Genomic DNA, 19950 nt, shown 5'->3' on the forward strand with positions numbered 1-19950 from the left:
CGGTTTTGGTGTGAATCTAAACTTTGGGGAGAATTTTGGCCATTTCCATTGTCCAATTATTGGACCTCTTCCCAATTACGACAGGCTATTAAAACAAATAGGTGACCTTAAATTGCTAGATAGGCTTTGCCATGATCAAGATGTAATAAAAAATCTCGCCATTTAATATATCATACAAGTAACAATACCAGACACGACGATAAAAACATTTCTTTTAGATGGTGTACCTAATTGAGTGTCCAGTAAGTGCGAGTCTCGTCGGAGTGACAGTTTGTTGTGCGCGCGACCTATCTTTGTCCGAGCACCTCACGTGACCCGGTTCTCACGTTGCGCCGTGACGTCACGCCAGCGGCGGAGGTGCTTCTGCATTACATGATATTGAAACGGAATGGAATAAGTAAGAAAACGCTTCTCTTCTCCTCACGTTGTTTGCCAAGAATTCCAACACAGGTCAGGTTAGTAACTTTAACGTAAACATTTTAAAAAACGATCATTTTGTCCCTCGCTGTGTGGACCAAATGTGACATAAATCGCTTCTTCAAGTTTGACACGTTGCCGAATGCCGACTTGTTGTTGACAAAGGCGTTCATTCATACTCTTGAGTAAACATGCTAGCTACCTTATTAGTCGGACAACTTCTAATGAAAAGGACGTTTAAAGTTCTTCTTTTTTTAATCGTGGTTTCTCGGCATTAGCTGTTAAATATAGCCTGGACCAATAATCTCATCAACGCGGAACAAACATTGGCAAAGTTATTGTGGCGAGTGAGTCATATGCTTAGAATGATTTTAAAGAAAGAAAAATTTGTATTCAGTGTTATAATAGTGTGTATGGAAAAGACAGACATCATTAGTGTACTTTTGTAAAAATTGCTCATCTATACAGCAAGTATTTAAATTTTTTAAATGCCGCTAAAAAATTGCTCAGCAAGTATTCATCATATTTTTTTCCGACCTTACCACTCGTGGGAGGCCCCCACGCCCCACTGACTTGATCTGAAATATGATGACGTCTCCGAGGGGTTTCAAGCCCAGTGAAAGCTTTCATTCTTTCAAACTTTTTTTTTTTTTTTAATCCAAGTTCTTGTGCGCATGAGTCCTAACTTTTACCTTCCTTATTACGGAAGTCTCTTCACGTTCCCTACTGAAAAGTATTTAAACGTTTTATTAGAAATATATAATAATGTATAATATATATAATACTTTCTCCACCATAACCACTACATTGCGCAATAAGAGTCAACAGAAAAACACCAAATTATCCAATTAAAGCAGCTCAGGTAGTTTTTAGAATTGGGTGTTCTAGCTATTATGCCATAATGAATCAAGTAATCAACTAAAATGTGATTTTGCATCACTAAACACAATAACATTCATGTGAAGTTTAAGTTATTATTTTTGTCCACCTTGCGTCACCATCCACACTGTAGTATCCGTGACTTTATGTGTGTATGGCTTTAAAATGAGAATGAGTCGGCTGGCTGTTAACTAGCTAACACGTTAACCAGTGTGCATGTTCAGTGACTCAGAGTTTGTTTTGACAAATCAGCATCAGCATCTCGTGAAGGAATGTTATGCGTTTGTTCAATAAAGTGACCGAAAGTGTTGGGAAAGCTCATTTTCTTTGCATACTGGTTCAGTTCATACTTCTACATTTGGAACAAAGGTCACTGTTCCACAAATGAACCACTCCATAGATTTGTTTTTGTTTCTTGAATGGTCTTTTTTGTTTTTTAATGAGGAATTCAAACAAAAGCAGGGCTCTAGTCCTCAGAAGTGGTCATTTTACAAAAAATTGTAGGTCCGTTTATCGCCATCCGTCTGCAGCCTTGGTACCCGTCTGCCGTCTGTCTAGCCACCTTTTCAAGTCAAAGTCAAGCCGCATCAAATAGTAATCGCCTATTGGCCGGTCCATCCATCATTTTAAACCCGCTTGCGTCGCATCTCTCACCCCGTAGCCGATGTGGAGCGGAAGCCTCACCGCGGCCGGACTAAATAAATCCCCTTTTAGGACCCCTGAGCTGTAGCACTGCAACCCCTGCCTCCCAAGGCGATACAGAGACGGACCAGAATAGGCACTTCCGCCTATGCTTAGCCCGGCTTTTTGTTTCCCGGCTATCATTTATCGCCTACAAAATGGCCATACGTCATAGGCGGATGGACGGACCGGTCCATTGGATAGGCGGAATGCCCAGCTCTGGTAGTCCTTAATGTGCAAGCATAAACGCAATCTGAGGTAGGAATTGGGCTGAGGTAGGAATTGGGCATCATTGCTGCCCAGTGCGGCAACCAATTGTTGATGTCCGTCCCTCTAACTGCTGAACCCTCTCATGAAATTCCCCTCCCACATGTCTTCAGGTGAGTATTCATGAGGAGTTATTGCGCAGCGTGTCTCATAAGACTGGTAAGGCAACCGTAAAACGGTGAACCACCAGCGACTTTGGAGTGCTCCCAAATCCCCTGCTAAATCTGCTTTCGTCACCGCGCTATCCACCCCTCAGTGAAATCCAAAGGGAAAATGCTCTTATTCCTCCCAGGGACCAGCAAACAATACCTTGCCTTGCAATTTGTCGCCAACCAAAATAGATTTCCCGACTGAGGTAACCGGGGGGGTGGCTGGTGGCAAGCTTTATGTTATGGGGCTGTGTGAGTGTTGGTGGCTGGGGTTGCCAAATGAGGCATTTTTCCCCCTACATAATGAAACTCATTTATTGTGTTTTGCCGGGTTTTCTCTCCAAGAAGTCTAACAAAACCTGGCACTCTTGAATAAAACACCCATAAAGTAGAAATAGAATATGTTCAGTTCACGTTCACACAAAGTATGAAAACGTTTATGAACTTTCGTTCTTTATTCAGGTACAACACTGGCGATTGATTGAACATGCTTTGGCGGCTGTGTCTGCATGTGAACACTTTAATACGTTTTAATAAACTGTGAAATGTATTACAGTACTTTGTATATATACATTATATTAAAGTTAAAGGTTTTGTGTTCATGGACCTCATGGACGTGCACATTGCACTTGATCTTCCTTGTTATGTGTGAAATAATCTAGGGCTAATTTTAGAATCGATTATTCTAACGACTCTTCCGTTGAATAATCGAGTTATCAGAAGAATTTTGCCTCAGCCGATTTTTCTGATCGATTTGGTCCAACTGGTCGACTTTTTTTCCCCCACCCCTTAAAATGATCCCAAACTTTGTACAATCTGTCTTTTACAGACTCGTTCCTCCGTGCTCGCAGCCATCGCGCCTACTTATTTCTACACGGAGTGGTGTGTGCGACTGCTAGAAAATGTGTGTAAAATTAATCGTTGTAGACTTGAATTCAATCAATAAAAAGTCAACCACGTAAAATGGACCTCGTGCTCGGTCACGCAAGACAGGTGTTGTGCGATTAATGCAATGGCTTCTCTGGCCAGTTATCGTGATCCTAACTTGGTTTCTGTTGACCGTAGAGAGCTCGATGATGCCTCATGAAGATGCCTCCTGCGCGGCATCAGGGGACAAGATCAAGAATGAGCAGCGTGAGCCGCTCATCCTGGAACGAGTGCCAGAAGAGGCGGGACAAAGCTGCCAGATGGTGTTGTCCCGCCACTTCAGGGAAGACTGCTCCTGCTCGCCGCAGAATTTCAAGTCCAAGGTCCTGGGCTTCGTCCCCATCTTGAAATGGCTGCCGCGTTACCAGCTGAGGGACTGGCTACTTGGGGATGTCATGTCGGGACTCATTGTTGGAATCCTATTGGTCCCCCAGTCCATTGCTTACTCCTTATTGGCCGGCCAGGATCCCATCTACGGGCTCTACACCTCCTTCTTCTCCTCCATCATCTACACGCTGCTGGGCACCTCCAAACACATCTCTGTGGGTATTTTCGGTGTGCTTTGCCTGCTGGTAGGGCAGGTAGTGGAACGGGAGTTGGCGTTGGCCGGATACCTTCCGGAGGGCGGCGTTGGCAGCAATAGCAGTGCCGCCCTGGGAGGCAGCAACAATAGCATGGCGGAGGCATGCGACAGGAGCTGCTACGCGATATCCGTGGGAGCAACTGTCACCTTTATCGCGGGGGTCTACCAAGTGCTGATGGGTATGTTCCAGGTGGGCTTCGTGTCCGTCTACCTGTCGGACTCGCTGCTCAGCGGCTTCGCCACGGGAGCCTCGCTCACCATCCTCACCTCCCAAGTCAAGTACATGCTGGGTCTGAAGCTCCCCCAGGCGCAGGGCTGGTTCACGCTCTTCAAGACCTGGTTCAGCGTGCTGGCCAACCTGGGAAACAGCAACCTGTGCGACCTGATCACCAGTCTGGCGTGCCTGCTGCTGCTGCTGCCCACCAAGGAGCTCAATGACCGCTTCAAAGACAAGTTGAAGGTCAGTCATTCACTCGGGAAAATCAGCACCACACTCAAACAGACGCATTTCTTTTTGTTAAGGCACAGGCCAAGAAATTAGTTGAATTAGATGCCAGGGTTATTCGTTGACTTCAATATTAAACACCTCCCTCAAATAAATATCTTCCTTTAAACTTTGTTGCAGGTGAAGAACTTGACTATATTTCCTCAAATAGTCACTGTCACTCCACAGGCATACACCATTACCAAGTTAGGCCTGGCTATGTCATTCACTTAAAAACATAATCACCTTCCTCGAATAGATGCCCATCTTTAAATTATGGCCTGGGTCAAAAAATGTGTCCATATTTCCAGAGGTAGGCATTTTACTAAAGTTTGCTGGTCCATCATTGGTCATCTGTCAGCAGCCTGGGTACCCGTCCGTCATCCGTCTATTTTTCAAGCCGAACCAAACTGGAATCGTCTGTCGGTCCGTCATGTTACCCTATTTTAACTGCGCTTCCGTCAGTAAACATCAAAGGTCCACCAGACCGTCAATCGTCAATCCGGAAAAAATAAAGGTCCAACAGATGAAAAATCCATCCATCCACTCATCCATTATCTGAACTGATTTGATTGAAATGCTAAATGGAGTGCACCATGTACATCATAATGCGTCGGCTTGCTGCTCAAACAGCTTTTTACTCTTACACATTTGACATTTCACATGTCGCTTATTTGCGAAAACTATTGAATTATAAGTGGGAGCCTGCTGCCACTTTCAAATCAAAAAGTCAAGTCATTTTTTTTTAATACAGCCCTTAATCACAAGAAATTCACAAAGGGCTTCACATGCCCATGCTTTAACTCTCAAAATTTTTACTTTAAAGCTTTGCTTACCTTAACCAGAATCCTGTCTCAGATTGTTGCCAAAGGTACAATCCTGGTTGAATAAAATAACTTCCTAGTCCTTGTGAAAACTGAAATAAAGTACCCATTACAATAAAAGAATGCTTTTTTTTCTTCAAATTCCTCTTCTTCTTCTTCTTCTGTTTCTATCCTTAGTGAATGGAAAAGTTTTAGTGCATTACTGCAAACTTCTGAATTCAAGTGTGGGTGGCAGCAAAATACCATTTCACAACCCCCTAGCACCAAAAATAAAAATAGGGCAAGGCATGTACTATTTCTTCAAGTAACAGAACGCCTTGCCGCAGTTAGTCGACGGGCACTAACGATCACTTATTTCAGGTAAATGGACGCCTCCTTCGGAGTGTAAATTCCCTTTAAATGTTAGTCAAGAACTGTTTTGTTATCTCCTCAATTAGTGTCTCTTGAATTGACGGCGTGCCCCAGTTAGATGCCAGGTACGCTTGAGACCAGTAAACACCTCCCACAAATGGACTCGTCCCTTTTACTCACCACGACTGTAATTAATGTTTGTATTTTTTTTGTCATTTTAATAAGCTACTTTTATTTTCTATGTGCTGAGAGTGTCTTCAGTTGTTCTGTTTGTTAACCCATGAAAGGCTAAAGCGCCTGGCTCAACAGCTCCCCAAAACCTAAGGTCGTCTTTACCATTGAAAACCAGAAGTTGTCCCAGAAATTCAACACCTTAATAATTGATATCTCAGCCCCTGTGGCAGATCATTCCAAAAGAATCAGAGAGCTTAGACATGTGGCTTGCACACAGGCCTGAGTTGATTAATCTTTAATGTTTCAATCGAAGATGTAAAAAGAAAGTGTCAGTGCAAGAGTAGCATCCATCCATTATCGATACCGCTTCTCCTCACAAGGGTCGCGGGGCGTGCTGGAGCCTATCCCAGCCGTCTTCGGGCAGTAGGCGGGAGACACCCTGAATTGGTTGCAAGCCAATCGCAGGGCACACAGAGACAAACAAACACACACACTCACAATCAGACCTAGGGGCAATTTAGAGAGTCCATGCATGTTTTTGGAATGTGGGAGGAAACCGGAGTACCCGGAGAAAACCTACGCAGGCACGGGGAGAACATGCAAACTCCACACAGGGAGGCCGGAGCCGGGATCGAACCCACGACCTCTGAACTGTGAGGCCGACGTGCTAACCAGTTGACCACCGCTCCGCCTGCAAGAGAAGCACAAATTTTCAATTTTAAAAATCAAGTGGTAATTACCATCCTCTATTCTGTTACAAAGACGCATTGTCTACAAACATATATCTTAACCATACATCGACTGGTTCTACTGGTTCAAAGTCCACAATCGCGTCGTCTTTATCACTGCCGTTACTCATTTCAGAGCTCCCGCGATCGACGGGCGACCGCCATTATGACTCACAAAAATTCCGGAATATCCTCTGCGAACTTACGACACCGTCACGTGTATATTCTGATGCATTTTATTGGTTAAGAGACCGATAATTAAATAATAAAAAGAAAATGAGGTGTACGCTCTCTCGGCTTTAAGGGTAGAGAGACACAACAGCGCTCCTGGCTCTAGTAGCAGAAATGCAGTTATGCGCTCCCGACCTTAATGGTTTAATGCTTTTAGATGTTGTGCTTTTGGTTGTGTGAATCACTTTGAGTTGCCCCGTGTATGAAACGTGCTATTGAAATAAAGTTGCCTCGCCTATCGACATTGTTCGATAATGGTTAACTGATGAGTCCCCTTTGAATGATGTTGCTAACCAAAACGGCAGTACCTACTGCCTATCTAAGCACATATTCTGTAAATGAACACCTCCCTCAAATAGCGCGTCCCTCTGTTTGTTACCTAGGCTCCAATTCCCTTGGAGCTGTTTGTTGTCATCATCGCAACGCTGGCGTCTCACTTCGGCCGCTTCAACGCCAACTACGGCTCGGCCGTTGCGGGCGATATCCCGACGGGCTTTCTGCCGCCGCAGCTGCCGGCGTGGTCGCTCATCCCCAGCGTGGCGGTGGACGCCTTCTCTATCGCGATTGTGGGCTTCGCTATCACCGTGTCTCTGTCGGAGATGTTCGCCAAGAAGCACGGCTACCAGGTGGACGCCAACCAGGAGATGTACGCCATCGGTTTCTGCAACATCTTGCCTTCCTTCTTCCGCTGCTTTACCACCAGTGCCGCCCTGACCAAGACACTGGTCAAGGAGTCGACAGGTTGCCAGACGCAGGTGTCGGGCCTGGTCAGCGCCGTGGTGCTGCTGTTGGTGCTGCTCGTCATCGCGCCGCTCTTCTATTCCCTCCAGAAGTGAGTACGGGTCACCTCAAATTCATCAAAGCTTCGGGCAACCCATTCAGGCAACTCTGGCTTCCCGTCTAGATGTGTGCTGGCTGTCATCATCGTGGTCAACCTCCGCGGCGCCCTGCGCAAGTTCGCCGAGGTCCCCAGCATGTGGCGCGTCAACCGCGTGGACAGCGCCATCTGGCTTATCACCATGGCCACCTCAGCGCTGATCAAGACGGAGCTGGGTCTCCTGGTGGGCATCCTGGTGTCCGCCTTCTGCGTCCTGGGACGGACGCAGCGGGCTCAGGCTTTGGAGCTGGGACGGACCTCCGACAGGGACCATTACGAGGTGCTGTCGGCGTACCGCGGACTCCACGCTCACGCGGGCGTGAGCGTCTTCAAGTACCCGGCGCCCATCTACTACGCCAATCAGAGTTTGTTTAAAAAGTCTTTGTACCGGCGTGCGGGGCTCGACCCGGTCAAGGAGAAGGCGCGGCGCGTCAAGTTTGAGAAGAAGCTCAAACGGCAGAACGCCGAGCAAGAATGGGCCCGCAGAGAGGAGGGCGATGACGCCGCCGGCATCACATTGACGCTGGAACAGAAACCTTTACGCAGCTTAGTACTGGACTGCAGCGCCGTCTTGTTCCTGGACAGCGCCGGCGTCAACACCCTGAAGGAAGTGCGCAAGGATTATGGCGAGCTGCAGGTGGCGGTGGTCCTGGCTCAGTGTAACACGGCCGTCCTGGACGCCCTCCAACGAGGGGGGTACTTTCCGGAAAAAGAAGGAGGGAACAGCGGCTTGACCTTCTTCACCATCGCGGATGCCGTCAATCACCTGCAGCGTGCGTTGGCGCCAAATGGCGCATGTTGAGATTCTCTGAGCCGATATGTTTACAAAACCAAATTTGTTATGCTGACGTTGGTTACTGATTGTGCCTTCTGGCGCTGGGTTTAAACTGCAGGTCTGTGACTGTAATGCAATCGTCTCTGCCAGATAGTCCTTTGCACGATACAAATCAACACCGCTATCTCAGATAATCCCAAATTCGTATTGTCAGATATTCCTTTCATCTGATTTTTTTTTTCTTTTTCTTTTTCAGAGCTATCTTTTAAACACTGTTGTGATGCATATCTGAATTACGTGAACCATGTGGTGTACATCCAGTCTTGGACAATTCTTCTCCATGTTTTTATCTATCAGTTTCAAGGGTTTGTTCAAAAAGTGGAAACTACTTCGACTCCACACTGTCAACTCTGGACTATGTAAGGGCCTTTTTCCAGTTTCAAGGTATACTGCAGTTTTGAAAAAAACTCTCCATCTGTTGTTGGTGCGAGAAGTCTGTTTACTACTGGAATTACATAACATGTTCACTGGGAAAAAAGTTACTCACCCTAATCCAAATAAGTAATTCTTCATTCTAGAGCAGTAATTGCAATACCCTGAAACATATTTTTGCTCATGGTTATCATACGGTCAGAATCCGATACTTGCTCATGCCTAGTATGGACAAGTCTCGCTTTTTTGGAGAACTACTGAACATGATTGTTCGTAACCTCCGGTCCACAAGGGAGGCAACTTTTCCGTGTTTATAATTTATGCTGTTGTTACTGAAATGACACCGTTTAGTGCATTGCCAAAGTTTTATGTTAAAGCCAACGTAGCACGGCAGACTAGTTACTGACATCCAAATGAGTGTTCGTTTACTTAAATACAAAAGCTGCAAGATGTCATTTATTATTACATATTGACAAAGCTAAAGCAGGCGTTTCCTCATCTGCCCGTGTTCGATTCTTTCGTCTGTGTGTTTGTCTAGGGTGATGCACTTGCCAAACAAACACATAGCCGAGCAAAGTTCACTAATAAACCCAAACCACCCCCCCCAAGTAAAAAAAAGTAGAAAGAAGTGTTTTGTTTTTCTATATATTTATTTTAAAAGTAAAGTCCAAAATGTGGAGCTGAAAGCTTGATTGTGACATATCAAAATGATAACTCGTTCTCAGGTATTAGCTACTAGTATTTACACAGTCTTGTAGTATGTGTATTTTTTTATTTATTTTTTATTTTTTTGCCATACCTGACCCAAATGGTAACACATCATCCTTGACCAGCCACGGTTGGGAAAATCTAAGAGTGTCTTGTGTAGGGGCAAGATCCTTATTGGTTTTTGAACAATGCAAGCTGCTTGATACAGCTGACATAAAAGGTCAAATGAGTCAATTCTCGGGCGGCACGGTGGTCGTCTGGTTAGCACGTCTGCCTCACAGTTCAGAGGTCATAGGTTCGATCCCGATTTCCGCCCCCTGTGTGGAGTTTGCATGTTCTCCACGTGCCTGCGTGGGTTTTCTCCGGGTTCTCCGGTTTCCTCCCACATTTCATTAACATGCAAGCTAGGTTAAGTGGACACTCTAAATTGTCCCTAGGTGTGACTGTGAGTGCGAATGTTTGTTTGTCTCTGTGTGCCCTGCGATTGGCTGCCAACCAATTCAGGGTTTTCACCCCGCCTACTGCCCAAAGACAGCTGGGATAGGCTCCAGCACCCCCGCGACCCTTGTGAGGAGAAGCGATATAGATAATGGATGGATGGAGTCAATTCTCATTACTGTCAACAATTTGAAGATTTTCTTTTAGCATAACTGCGCCAAGCTGCTTGGAGGTAGCTGCTTGTGTCAAAAAAAATAGTAAATACCGTCCACTTCCAACTGGAAAGATTATCTTGTCCATATTGGCGTTGAACTATGCTTGATGCAACTGGTGTTGCTATAGTGTGAAAAATGCCTCATACCGTCCTCGACCAGCCACAATTATGCTAGAGCCCAGATGATTTTTTAAAGGTGTCCAATCCACAATGCTGGAGGCTACAAATTAATATTATAATTATGCTGTTCTGCACTATTCAAACTCAGCCTCGAACACATGTTTTTTGCACGTTTTAACATGCACTTCTTGGGTGTTCACCAACTGACAAAGGTGATGGCTACATAATGACAATCATTTCTTTTAAAGCGAAAAGCTTTTGATGTGTCCAAATATCAAAAGTGAGTTAAAGTGGATTCATGTATAACAAGTGCCTTTCATTTCATTGTGAAAATGTATCATTATATTTCCTTTATGCCTTAATAAAATGCACAACACATGTTGTCTTTTCTTGTGTGTTTTTTAACATCTTGGGTTGGTCCTAATGCACAAACGCCTTACTGGAATGTTTCCACGACGTCATTTGCACGTTTGTGTGGACATGCAGAATCTATTCATTTTCGCTGAAGTCTGAAGCAAGCTTGCACCACCCTTTTCCATGAATCAATGAATGGTGTCTATTTTCCAAGTCACAACTTGTGAAGAACACAAATATGACTTATTTAATCACTATGATCATTTCAAAATATCAAAAATTGTTATGCGGTTTTCTTTCTTTCTTTTTTTATTTCTTTCAAGCAAAAATACTTATAAAACATAAATGACCTGTATACAAACAAACAAACAAAAAAGACTTGAGCAATACTTAAAGCAGAAAATACACAGGTTCGATATTCAAATCAAATCATTAACACTTGAAAAGGAGTGGGAAGAAGAAAAACTTATTTAATCATACTTAACAGTTTAAATGCTTCCTTCTGTCCTTTAACATCACCCAGAACAATAAACACAAAGGCAAGCCAATATTGACCACATTATTGCAATATATAACCAAAATATGAATGAAAATAAGAGCAATATAGTTTCGTTCATTCATTCAGTTAACTGTTAATTTAGATGAATAATAATACATACCAGCCGTGGTAAGACAAGGACATACCAATAATGGTAAGAAACAACAAAGAAAAGATCATACCAGCAATGGTAAGAGACTACATAAAGAAAGCACATACCAGCAATGGTAAGAGCAACGATACCAGAAGGGTTATCGACAATACATACCAACTTGGTGAGGAACAACAAGCACACATCAACATTTCAAGACAGAGAATTGATTCCATATTGCATAATAGCATATTGCAGATAAACAATGCATGGCATTAAGACCCGCTCTCACTATCTTGTGACCAGAGCATATATTTATATAACTGTTTAAATCTGTGAATATTTTGGCATTGCTTGTGTTGGATATCCAGGCTGTTCCAAAGTTTCACACCACATACAGATACACAAAAGCTTTTCCGAATAGATCGGACTCTAGGTCATGTGAAATCTCTATATCCTCTCAAATTATGTGTTTTTTCCCCGAATTGTGAAAAACTGTTGTATGTTACTTGGTAGTTGTTTGTTGAAAGCTTTGAATAAAATTATGAATTTATAATATTTTACAAGATCATGTATTTTTAATAGTTTTGACTCAATGAAAAGATTGTGAGTGTGTTCAAAAATCCAACCTTGTGAATAATCCGCACAACTCGTTTCTGTAAAGTAACTAATGGATTGATTGTAAATTGGTAATTGTTTCCCCACACTTCAATACAATACGTAAAATATGTTAATAAAAAGGATTAGTATAAAGTACGGAGTGTATTTTCATCAATAAATGGTTGAACTCTATTTAGAATTGACAGACTTTTGGAGATTTTTGTTTTTATGTGTCTGATGTGGGCTTTCCATGATAATTTACTGTCTATTATAACCCCTAAAAATTTTAATTTTCTAATTTTACGTCTAAAAAGTTTAATAAGAATCCACACACTGGCCAAAATATTAGGTACTCCTGCATTTCTGGACCTGTGTATTTAATATCAGAAATTTGCTGCCAAGGTATTAATTTAACAATGTGTTCATTATTGAGGCTTCTAATAATGTAATATGTTAGTTAGCTTATCAAGCTGCACGCGCTTAATTAAAGTGAAAGTCAAACCAAATATATCTTTTCAAGAATATGTTCTATGCAGGCCCACTAGTTGAAACACGGCATTCTATTGTTTTTTTTTTGGAATATGAGTGAAGCAGCAAAATCACACTCACCTTACAACATTAGCCTTAAAAATGAATGCCACGTACTGAGCAGAGCAAAAACACACTTTTGGCGTACACTCTGTAATTCTGTTAAAAACCCAGGCAAAACCCGACATACAACGTTCTTAAACATCTTATCCTCACAGTGGAGATGTATCACTTCAAGGTTCATCTTCATCCCAATTATTAATTTTAGCCGGGGTTTTGGCTCCATCTTGGGGCATTTTAAGGTGTTCCAGAAGAAGCCCCAAAATATGCAGATTCCATTTTCATGTGACTATAGGCTGTTTTTTAATTTTCACTTTTGTCCTCTAGATGGTGCTGCTTTCCTTCCTATTCAAAACATGCCGAATTTCATTGAAATAAACCATTCTAATAAAGCGGCATTTTTTTACAAACGTATTAGGGAGACATTTATTTATTTATTTATTTATTTATTTATTTATTTATTTATTTATTTATTTATTTATTTATTAGAGATTTAGAGATTTGTGTGTGTGGGTGTGCGTTTGTGTGTTATGTTATCGTTTTAGAGTTGTACAGCTGTCCAAACCGCATTACCGAAAACGCATTCGCCTAGACCGAATGTCGATCACGGAATAGGTAGGTGGAAAGGTGTCGACAAAGTGAAGAAAGCCAAACCATGGGAAGACATGGGACGCATCTGGATATATGCACAAATGTTTACTGTTATACCTGAGTTGTACAGCAACCAATAAATGCCATGCGTGTGTAATCTTCCACGCTGGGTCGTTGTAAAGGGTCGCGGGGAGGCGCAGGAGCCTATCCCAGCTGACTACGGGCGAAAGGCGGACTACACTATGAACTGGTCACCAGCCAGTCGCAGGGCACACAGACAGACACAGTCACTGAGTGGGAACCTTCCCCACGCTGCCCACACACACAACTCAGGCGGGTGTATACCTGCCCCATCAGTGACCTTACCACAATGAATGTGCAGATGTTTTTCTTTTTAAATAAATAATTCTTAAATATTTTTTGCTGCTGTCAAATTGCTCTGGACATCAGCCCGTTTATCAGTTACAGAGTGAACATGAGCGGGATAAATATTTACTTTGCAAGTTAATCTACGTTGCGTGCCCCTAAATGTTTTACTTGTGCCCTTAAATTGCAGGTTATGGTGCTCCTATAGTAAACAAAGTTAGTCTGGAGCCCTGATACATCATCAATATTCACGATGGTGGTCTATTGTTGTTGTTTTTATTCCTATGACTGCAGACTTGATTTGGACAAGCTTATAAGGCATAGAGCTTAATTTGTTTTCTCGTTGTCTTCCAGTTAAAGAGTTAAAGAAGAAGCGGGAGCCTGTGCGTACTCAATAGTCTCGCTACAAAAAATTGCACCCTCTGGAAGCTGTGGGACAGACATTACAGGCCGACAGAAGGTACAGCACCAGCTCCAGAAACAAAATAACGGGATAGAGTATCTCTTTGTTGCGTGGCAGTTTTTGCAGAATTAGTTGTATGTGGCAGGGAGGCTTGCTGCAGGGATAGTTTCATGATCAGGCCCCTCCTTTCCATGTAAATGTCGCAGTTCTGGGTCCGCAGGTAGTTGTGAAGAGCACAGTAAGCCAAAACAATGCCCTTCACTTTGGCAGTGCCCCGAATGTTGATGGTGGAGAGCAATACTCGAAAGCGATTGGCAAGGACGCCAAAAGCATTTTCTACTACTGTCCGACCGAGAGCGTGACAGCCTGTAATTGAAAACGCGCCTCTCTTCAGACAAACTGCGATTCGGGTATGGCTTCATGATGTAATCCTTCAGGGGAAATGCCTTCTGGCGGTTGCTGAGGCAAAAACCCGGGTGTGGGAGGAGTTCGGGGAGGCCATGGAAAATGACTTCCGGACGGCTTCGAGGAAATTCTGGTCCACCATCCGGCGTCTCAGGAGGGGGAAGCAGTGCACCATTAACACTGTTTATAGTGGAGATGGGGTGCTGCTGACCTCAACTCGGGACGTTGTGGGTCGGTGGGGAGAGTACTTCGAAGACCTCCTCAATTCCACCGACACGCCTTCCACTGAGGAAGCAGAGCCTGGAGACTCTGAGGTGGGCTCTCCTATCTCTGGGGTTGAAGTCACCGAGGTAGTCAAAAAGCTCCTCGGTGGCAGAGCCCCGGGGGTGGATGAGATCCGCCCGGAGTTCATAAAGGCTCTGGATGTTGAGGGGCTGTCATGGTTGACACGTCTCTTCAACATCGCGTGGACATCGGGGACAGTGCCTCTGGATTGGCAGACCGGGGTGGTGGTCCCCCTTTTTAAGAAGGGGGACCGGAGGGTGTGCTCCAATTACAGAGGGATCACACTCCTCAGCCTCCCCGGCAAGGTCTATTCAGGGGTGCTGGAGAGGAGGGTCCGTCGGAAGGTCGAATCCCGGATTCAGGAGGAGCAATGTGGTTTTCGTCCTGGCCGTGGAACAGTGGACCAGCTCTACACCCTCAGCAGGGTCCTCGAGGGTGCATGGGAGTTTGCCCAACCGGTCTACATGTGTTTTGTGGACTTGGAGAAGGCGTTCGACCGTGTCCCTCGGGGAGTTCTGTGGGGGGTGCTTCGGGAGTACGGGGTACCGAGCCCCCTGATAAGGGCTGTCCGGTCCCTGTACCACCGATGCCAGAGTTTGGTCCGAATTGCCGGCAGTAAGTCGGATTCGTTTCCTGTGGGCGTTGGACTCCGCCAAGGCTGCCCTTTGTCACCGATTCTGTTCATAACCTTTATGGACAGAATTTCTAGGCGCAGCCGAGGTGTCGAGGGGGTCCGGTTTGGTGGCCTCAGTATTGCATCTCTGCTTTTTGCAGATGATGTAGTACTGTTGGCTTCTTCAAGCCGCGATCTCCAACTCTCGCTGGAGCGGTTCGCAGCCGAGTGTGAAACGGTCGGAATGAAGATCAGCACCTCCAAATCTGAGACCATGGTCCTCAGTCGGAAAAGGGTGGCGTGCCCTCTCCAGGTCGGGGATGAGATTCTGCCCCAAGTGGAGGAGTTCAAGTATCTTGGGGTCTTGTTCACGAGTGAGGGTAAGATGGAACGGGAGATCGACAGGCGGATCGGTGCAGCGTCTGCTGTGATGCGGACCCTGTATCGGTCTGTCGTGGTGAAGAAGGAGCTTAGCCGAAAGGCGAAGCTCTCAATTTACCGGTCGATCTACGTTCCTGCTCTCACCTATGGTCATGAGCTGTGGGTCATGACCGAAAGAACAAGATCTCGGATACAAGCGGCCGAAATGGGTTTCCTTCGCAGGGTGTCTGGGCTCTCCCTTAGAGATAGGGTGAGAAGTTCGGCCATCCGGGAGGGACTCAGAGTCGAGCCGCTGCTCCTCCGCGTCGAGAGGAGCCAGTTGAGGTGGCTCGGGCATCTGATTAGGATGCCTCCTGGACGCCTCCCTGGTGAGGTGTTCCGGGCATGTCCCACCGGCAGGAGACCCCGAGGACGACCCAGAACACGCTGGAGAGACTATGTCTCCCGGCTTGCCTGGGAACGCCTTGGGATCCTTCCGGAAGAGCTGGAGGATGTTGCTGGGGAGAGGGAAGTCTGGGCTTCCCTGCTGAAGCTGCTGCCTCCGCGACCCGACTTCGGATAAGCGGGAGATAATGGATGGATGGATGGATGGGAAATGCCTCATCTGCTACAATCCAATAGGGAGTCAGTTGGTCAGACCCAGTAAGTAGTGCAAGAGCAGGCATGCTCAATGTCCTTCTCTCTAGGGCATCCTGTCGGGTGCATCCTCCAAATAAACCACCATGAGAAATCCTCCCATTACAACCCACATCCACATATAGGAATTTGTAGCTGCTGTTGAGCAATGCCACTGGCACTATTGAAAATGTGCGCAGTGTTAATAAAAAGGTGAATTTCACAATGAGACATTATTTGTATGTAATTTTAAATTGTAATTTTAAATCAACATATTACATACACCACACATAGCTGCAGGTACTTCTGTTTTAAAACCAAGTATAGACCCTTTCGGAGTCTCAGGTTTACTACCCCGCGTGCCTTTTGGATGGCTTCCTCCGCTACCGCTTCACTTGTTACTGTTCCGCGAAGCAGGAAGGACGTTTGCCATGCCTACTACATGGGTTGTTGTTGGCTGTGCAAACCGAGGGGGGAAAGGCGGAAAAGGATTCTACAGATTCCCGAAAGTGATCACCAATCAGGGTGACCAGAAAAAAGTGAAAAACAAAGACGATTGTGGCTTGCTGCAATAAACAGAACCAACCTATCGAAGTCGTCGTAATCCCGTAAAAGAGTCCAAGTGACCAGAATGGACAATTACGGGCTTACGTCAAAATGTCACAATTCAAGATGGCGGTCAAGTCGGTGAAAACGAACTCTCCGCTCGTTGGAAATTATATAATATTGGGTCATTGTCATTTAATTTGTGAGGATTATTTTGATTTCAAAATGTGATGAAATGTTGTTTGACTACAATCTGTCTACACAGGCAAAAGTGTGATTTTTATCACACTCGAGAACAATTCTTACTACTTAGAAATGCTCACCACAAATCACTGCGGTCTTGGTTAGCACCATTCCAAACCGTCCAATCCCACTTTCTTCACGCCTTTTATCTACTTTCTCCGACGTTCACAGTCCACACAATAATTGTGGTGTAACCTCTACATCCCGTTTTATTGTGAAAAGCCAAACGGGAAGTGCCTATGTGATTGGTGATGGGCATCACAGTTCTTTTAAGTGAACTGAATAATTTGAATCAGTTCATCATGAAGAACCGTTCAAAAGATTCGTTCGCAAACATTCGCTCCGAGTCGTTCGCCCCCGAGTCACTAGCGGGTCACTGTGGTGTAAGTTCGATTATTAGTTCAGAAAAAACAACTCAATGCGTGTTCGTTTTATCTTTCAAGACGGCATCAAATGGAAATAAATAGCAAATCACACAAGTTGATTTAATGTGCTCATCTATTTCGTTCAATCTCTGGAATACAGGAATCATACAAAATCAAATCGGGGCTGCTTTTCTTACCTTGCAAACACACACACCCGTAAAAGGGGAAGTCAGAAAAGGACGCGGTCCAAACTGCAACCCTCACATTTATAATGTCAGCAAAACAAATCGCATGATAAGCCACTCTGCACATCGCTCCAATTCCCTCTCCAAGTCCAGGCTCCAACTAGTGTTCTATCTATGTGCACACTGACCAGTGACATTCCTCATTCCACTAAGTGAATACATTCAGAGTCCCAGACTACAATAAAGTTGATCCTAAACATAGAATGTTGATCACTCGCCTTCAGTGGTTGCTTAACAAATTCAAAATCCTGGCACGTCGCGGCCCTTTTTTTTTTTTTCAAACAATAAACCAATGACATTCAGTACAAGTGAGAGGAATAAGCCGGGCGGAGTACTTAGATGTGAGTACAGTGCATCACTGTAAACCAGTGGTGTCCAAATTGTTTGCAAAGAGGGCCAGATTTTGTGAAGTGAAATTATGTGTGGTCGACCATTCAGATTGCAGTTGCTTTAATTTTTCACAGTATTCATTACCAGTCACCTTGTGGTAGTTTGCATGTTTCGTCTGATAGTGACCTTGATATTGAATTCCTTGATAACAGCCACAGTCTCTTACCGAACTAGACAGATGCAGTTGTTTTGAATTTCAGTGAAATAAAATCCGCCAATTTCCACTTATTCTGGAAGCAACGGCCCTATCTTGTCAACTTTCTCTTTCTTCACTACAGTCTCTCAGAAATGGGCTGGAAAGGGCCACACAAAGGTCATGTAGCGAGGGGTTCACGCTGACACCTAACCCGACTTTGAGAGTGGTGTGTTTGGAAAGACTGGGCGAGCTCGGCGTTTATTTCCAAAAGCACCTGAGACTAATGTAAAAATAGAACTATTTTTGTACATGTGCATTTTCTATTGTGGTCAACAATACCGACGGGCCAAACATTAGTCATTTTATGCCAGAGGGTGCGGGCCGGTGGAAATCTGAATACGGGCTGCATTTGGCCCCTGAGCCCGACTTTGGACATGACTACTGTAAACGAACCGAGCAAAAAATATTATGCCAGATCCTACATTTATTCCCTCTCTCGTTTCTACAGTTAATTATTGTAAATTCATTCTTGTCAGTTAGTTCGTAGAGCCATCTGACTTGTACCATATGCCACACCATAACTTTATAGACTACTGGGGTCGGTAAACAAAAAAGAAAACGTGTTCAGTTTGAAGGTGTCCGTGTTTATCATGGATAGCGGCGAGGTTTAGAAGGACTATAGCCCCAGTTAAACCTCCAGCATTTTGGCTATTAATAAATTATTTGCTCAGTTCATCGGTCAAGCCCTCGTTTACCCCGGGAGAGAAAAAAAAATCCCGGAGCCGTGCCTGATGATTTTTCTACCAGAGGGCAGCATTGTCTAACATCAGATGAGTCACAGGCACAGCGACCATAATATCTCCTCGGCGGCAGGCCAGCTTTGGTCTTAATTATCAGTTACAACGACACTTGTCACACTGGGGGTGTAGCTCAGTGGTAAAGCGTGAGCTTCACATGTACCAGCTTCTGGATTCGATCCCCTGCATCTCGAAGTTCATGCGCTTTGATGTTTATTTTCCCTCTTTCTCTTCTCACAGACACCCTCAACATCTTGAGCCAATCGCTGACCGTTCTTTGGCCATAAAAATATGCAAAATTTGTGCACGGCAATGTGACTACGAACTGTACTATTCCCCTGAGGACACTAGACATTTTCATACAAGTTATACACTTAACGAGGAAAGTGATTGTTTCTCATTTAAATGCTGTATTTTCCTACTAAAAATGTTTGCTCACAAAAAGCTACATCAGGCACATGTTTTGACTCACCATATATTGTGTTTAAAGGCTCTATAACGCCATTAAAACAATATATGTTTTGCTTTAAAATTCAGATTTCCCATTACAGTATGCAATATTTTACCAGGTAAACATTTGAGTTCCTCCTAAACAAATCCACATTGGCATTAAAATGTTATATGTTTGCTAAGAAACACAATTAGTTTAGGAAAAGGCTACACAGTATGTGACAGCTAATATATTTTGATGAATTTTGTCTGAAACTGGCTAGTTTCCCATTCCAGCGCAACATTTTACCTTTTTTGCTTGAAAAGACACAGGGATGTGATATTTTGTCATGACAAATAACAAACAATATAAAATGATTTGCAACAGCATCATCATGGCGGCACACACGTCGTCTGTTTTCCCCCACTTGGCACATTAAAGTTTTACACTCTGAATCTGAATACAAATTGACTCATCATAATGCTGTTGTTGTTGACATAAGTCAGTTGCTGAGCTCCCAAATTTGCGGTGATTTATTGCTGCATAAAAGTTGAACAGATCCAGCTAACTAACTTATTAAAAGTTGTTGGTGTTCCAGCACAAACAGATGATGAGAGCATGACACACTTGCAACAAGAACACTTCAGTAACCATCAGCAAATGTATTCCTTTGCATATAATCATTTATCCCCTGCAAAGAAGTACACTG

The 19950-nt window shown here is 44.2% G+C and overlaps 1 protein-coding gene across 2 annotated transcripts; it reads left to right on the forward strand.

Annotated features, from left to right (window-relative positions):
• The first annotated feature begins 331 nt into the window (after positions 1–331).
• slc26a2 (solute carrier family 26 member 2) lies at positions 332–10637 on the forward strand. Of its 2 annotated transcripts, none has more exons than XM_086023333.1 (4): positions 332–455; positions 3459–4363; positions 7079–7527; positions 7600–10637. In XM_086023333.1, the coding sequence occupies exons 2-4, from the start codon at positions 3467–3469 to the stop codon at positions 8372–8374; spliced, it is 2121 nt and encodes a 706-aa protein (XP_085879459.1). In that variant the 5' UTR covers positions 332–455; positions 3459–3466; the 3' UTR covers positions 8375–10637. The 2 variants fall into 2 exon arrangements, with proteins under 2 accessions (XP_085879459.1, XP_085879460.1); XM_086023334.1 differs by having other exon boundaries at positions 353–450.
• Positions 10638–19950: the final 9313 nt, after the last annotated feature.

This window comes from Filicampus tigris, chromosome 2 (assembly GCF_054856515.1).
Source record: "Filicampus tigris isolate MCC_2025a chromosome 2, RoL_Ftig_1.0, whole genome shotgun sequence".
In the NCBI taxonomy this organism is placed as follows: domain Eukaryota; kingdom Metazoa; phylum Chordata; class Actinopteri; order Syngnathiformes; family Syngnathidae; genus Filicampus; species Filicampus tigris.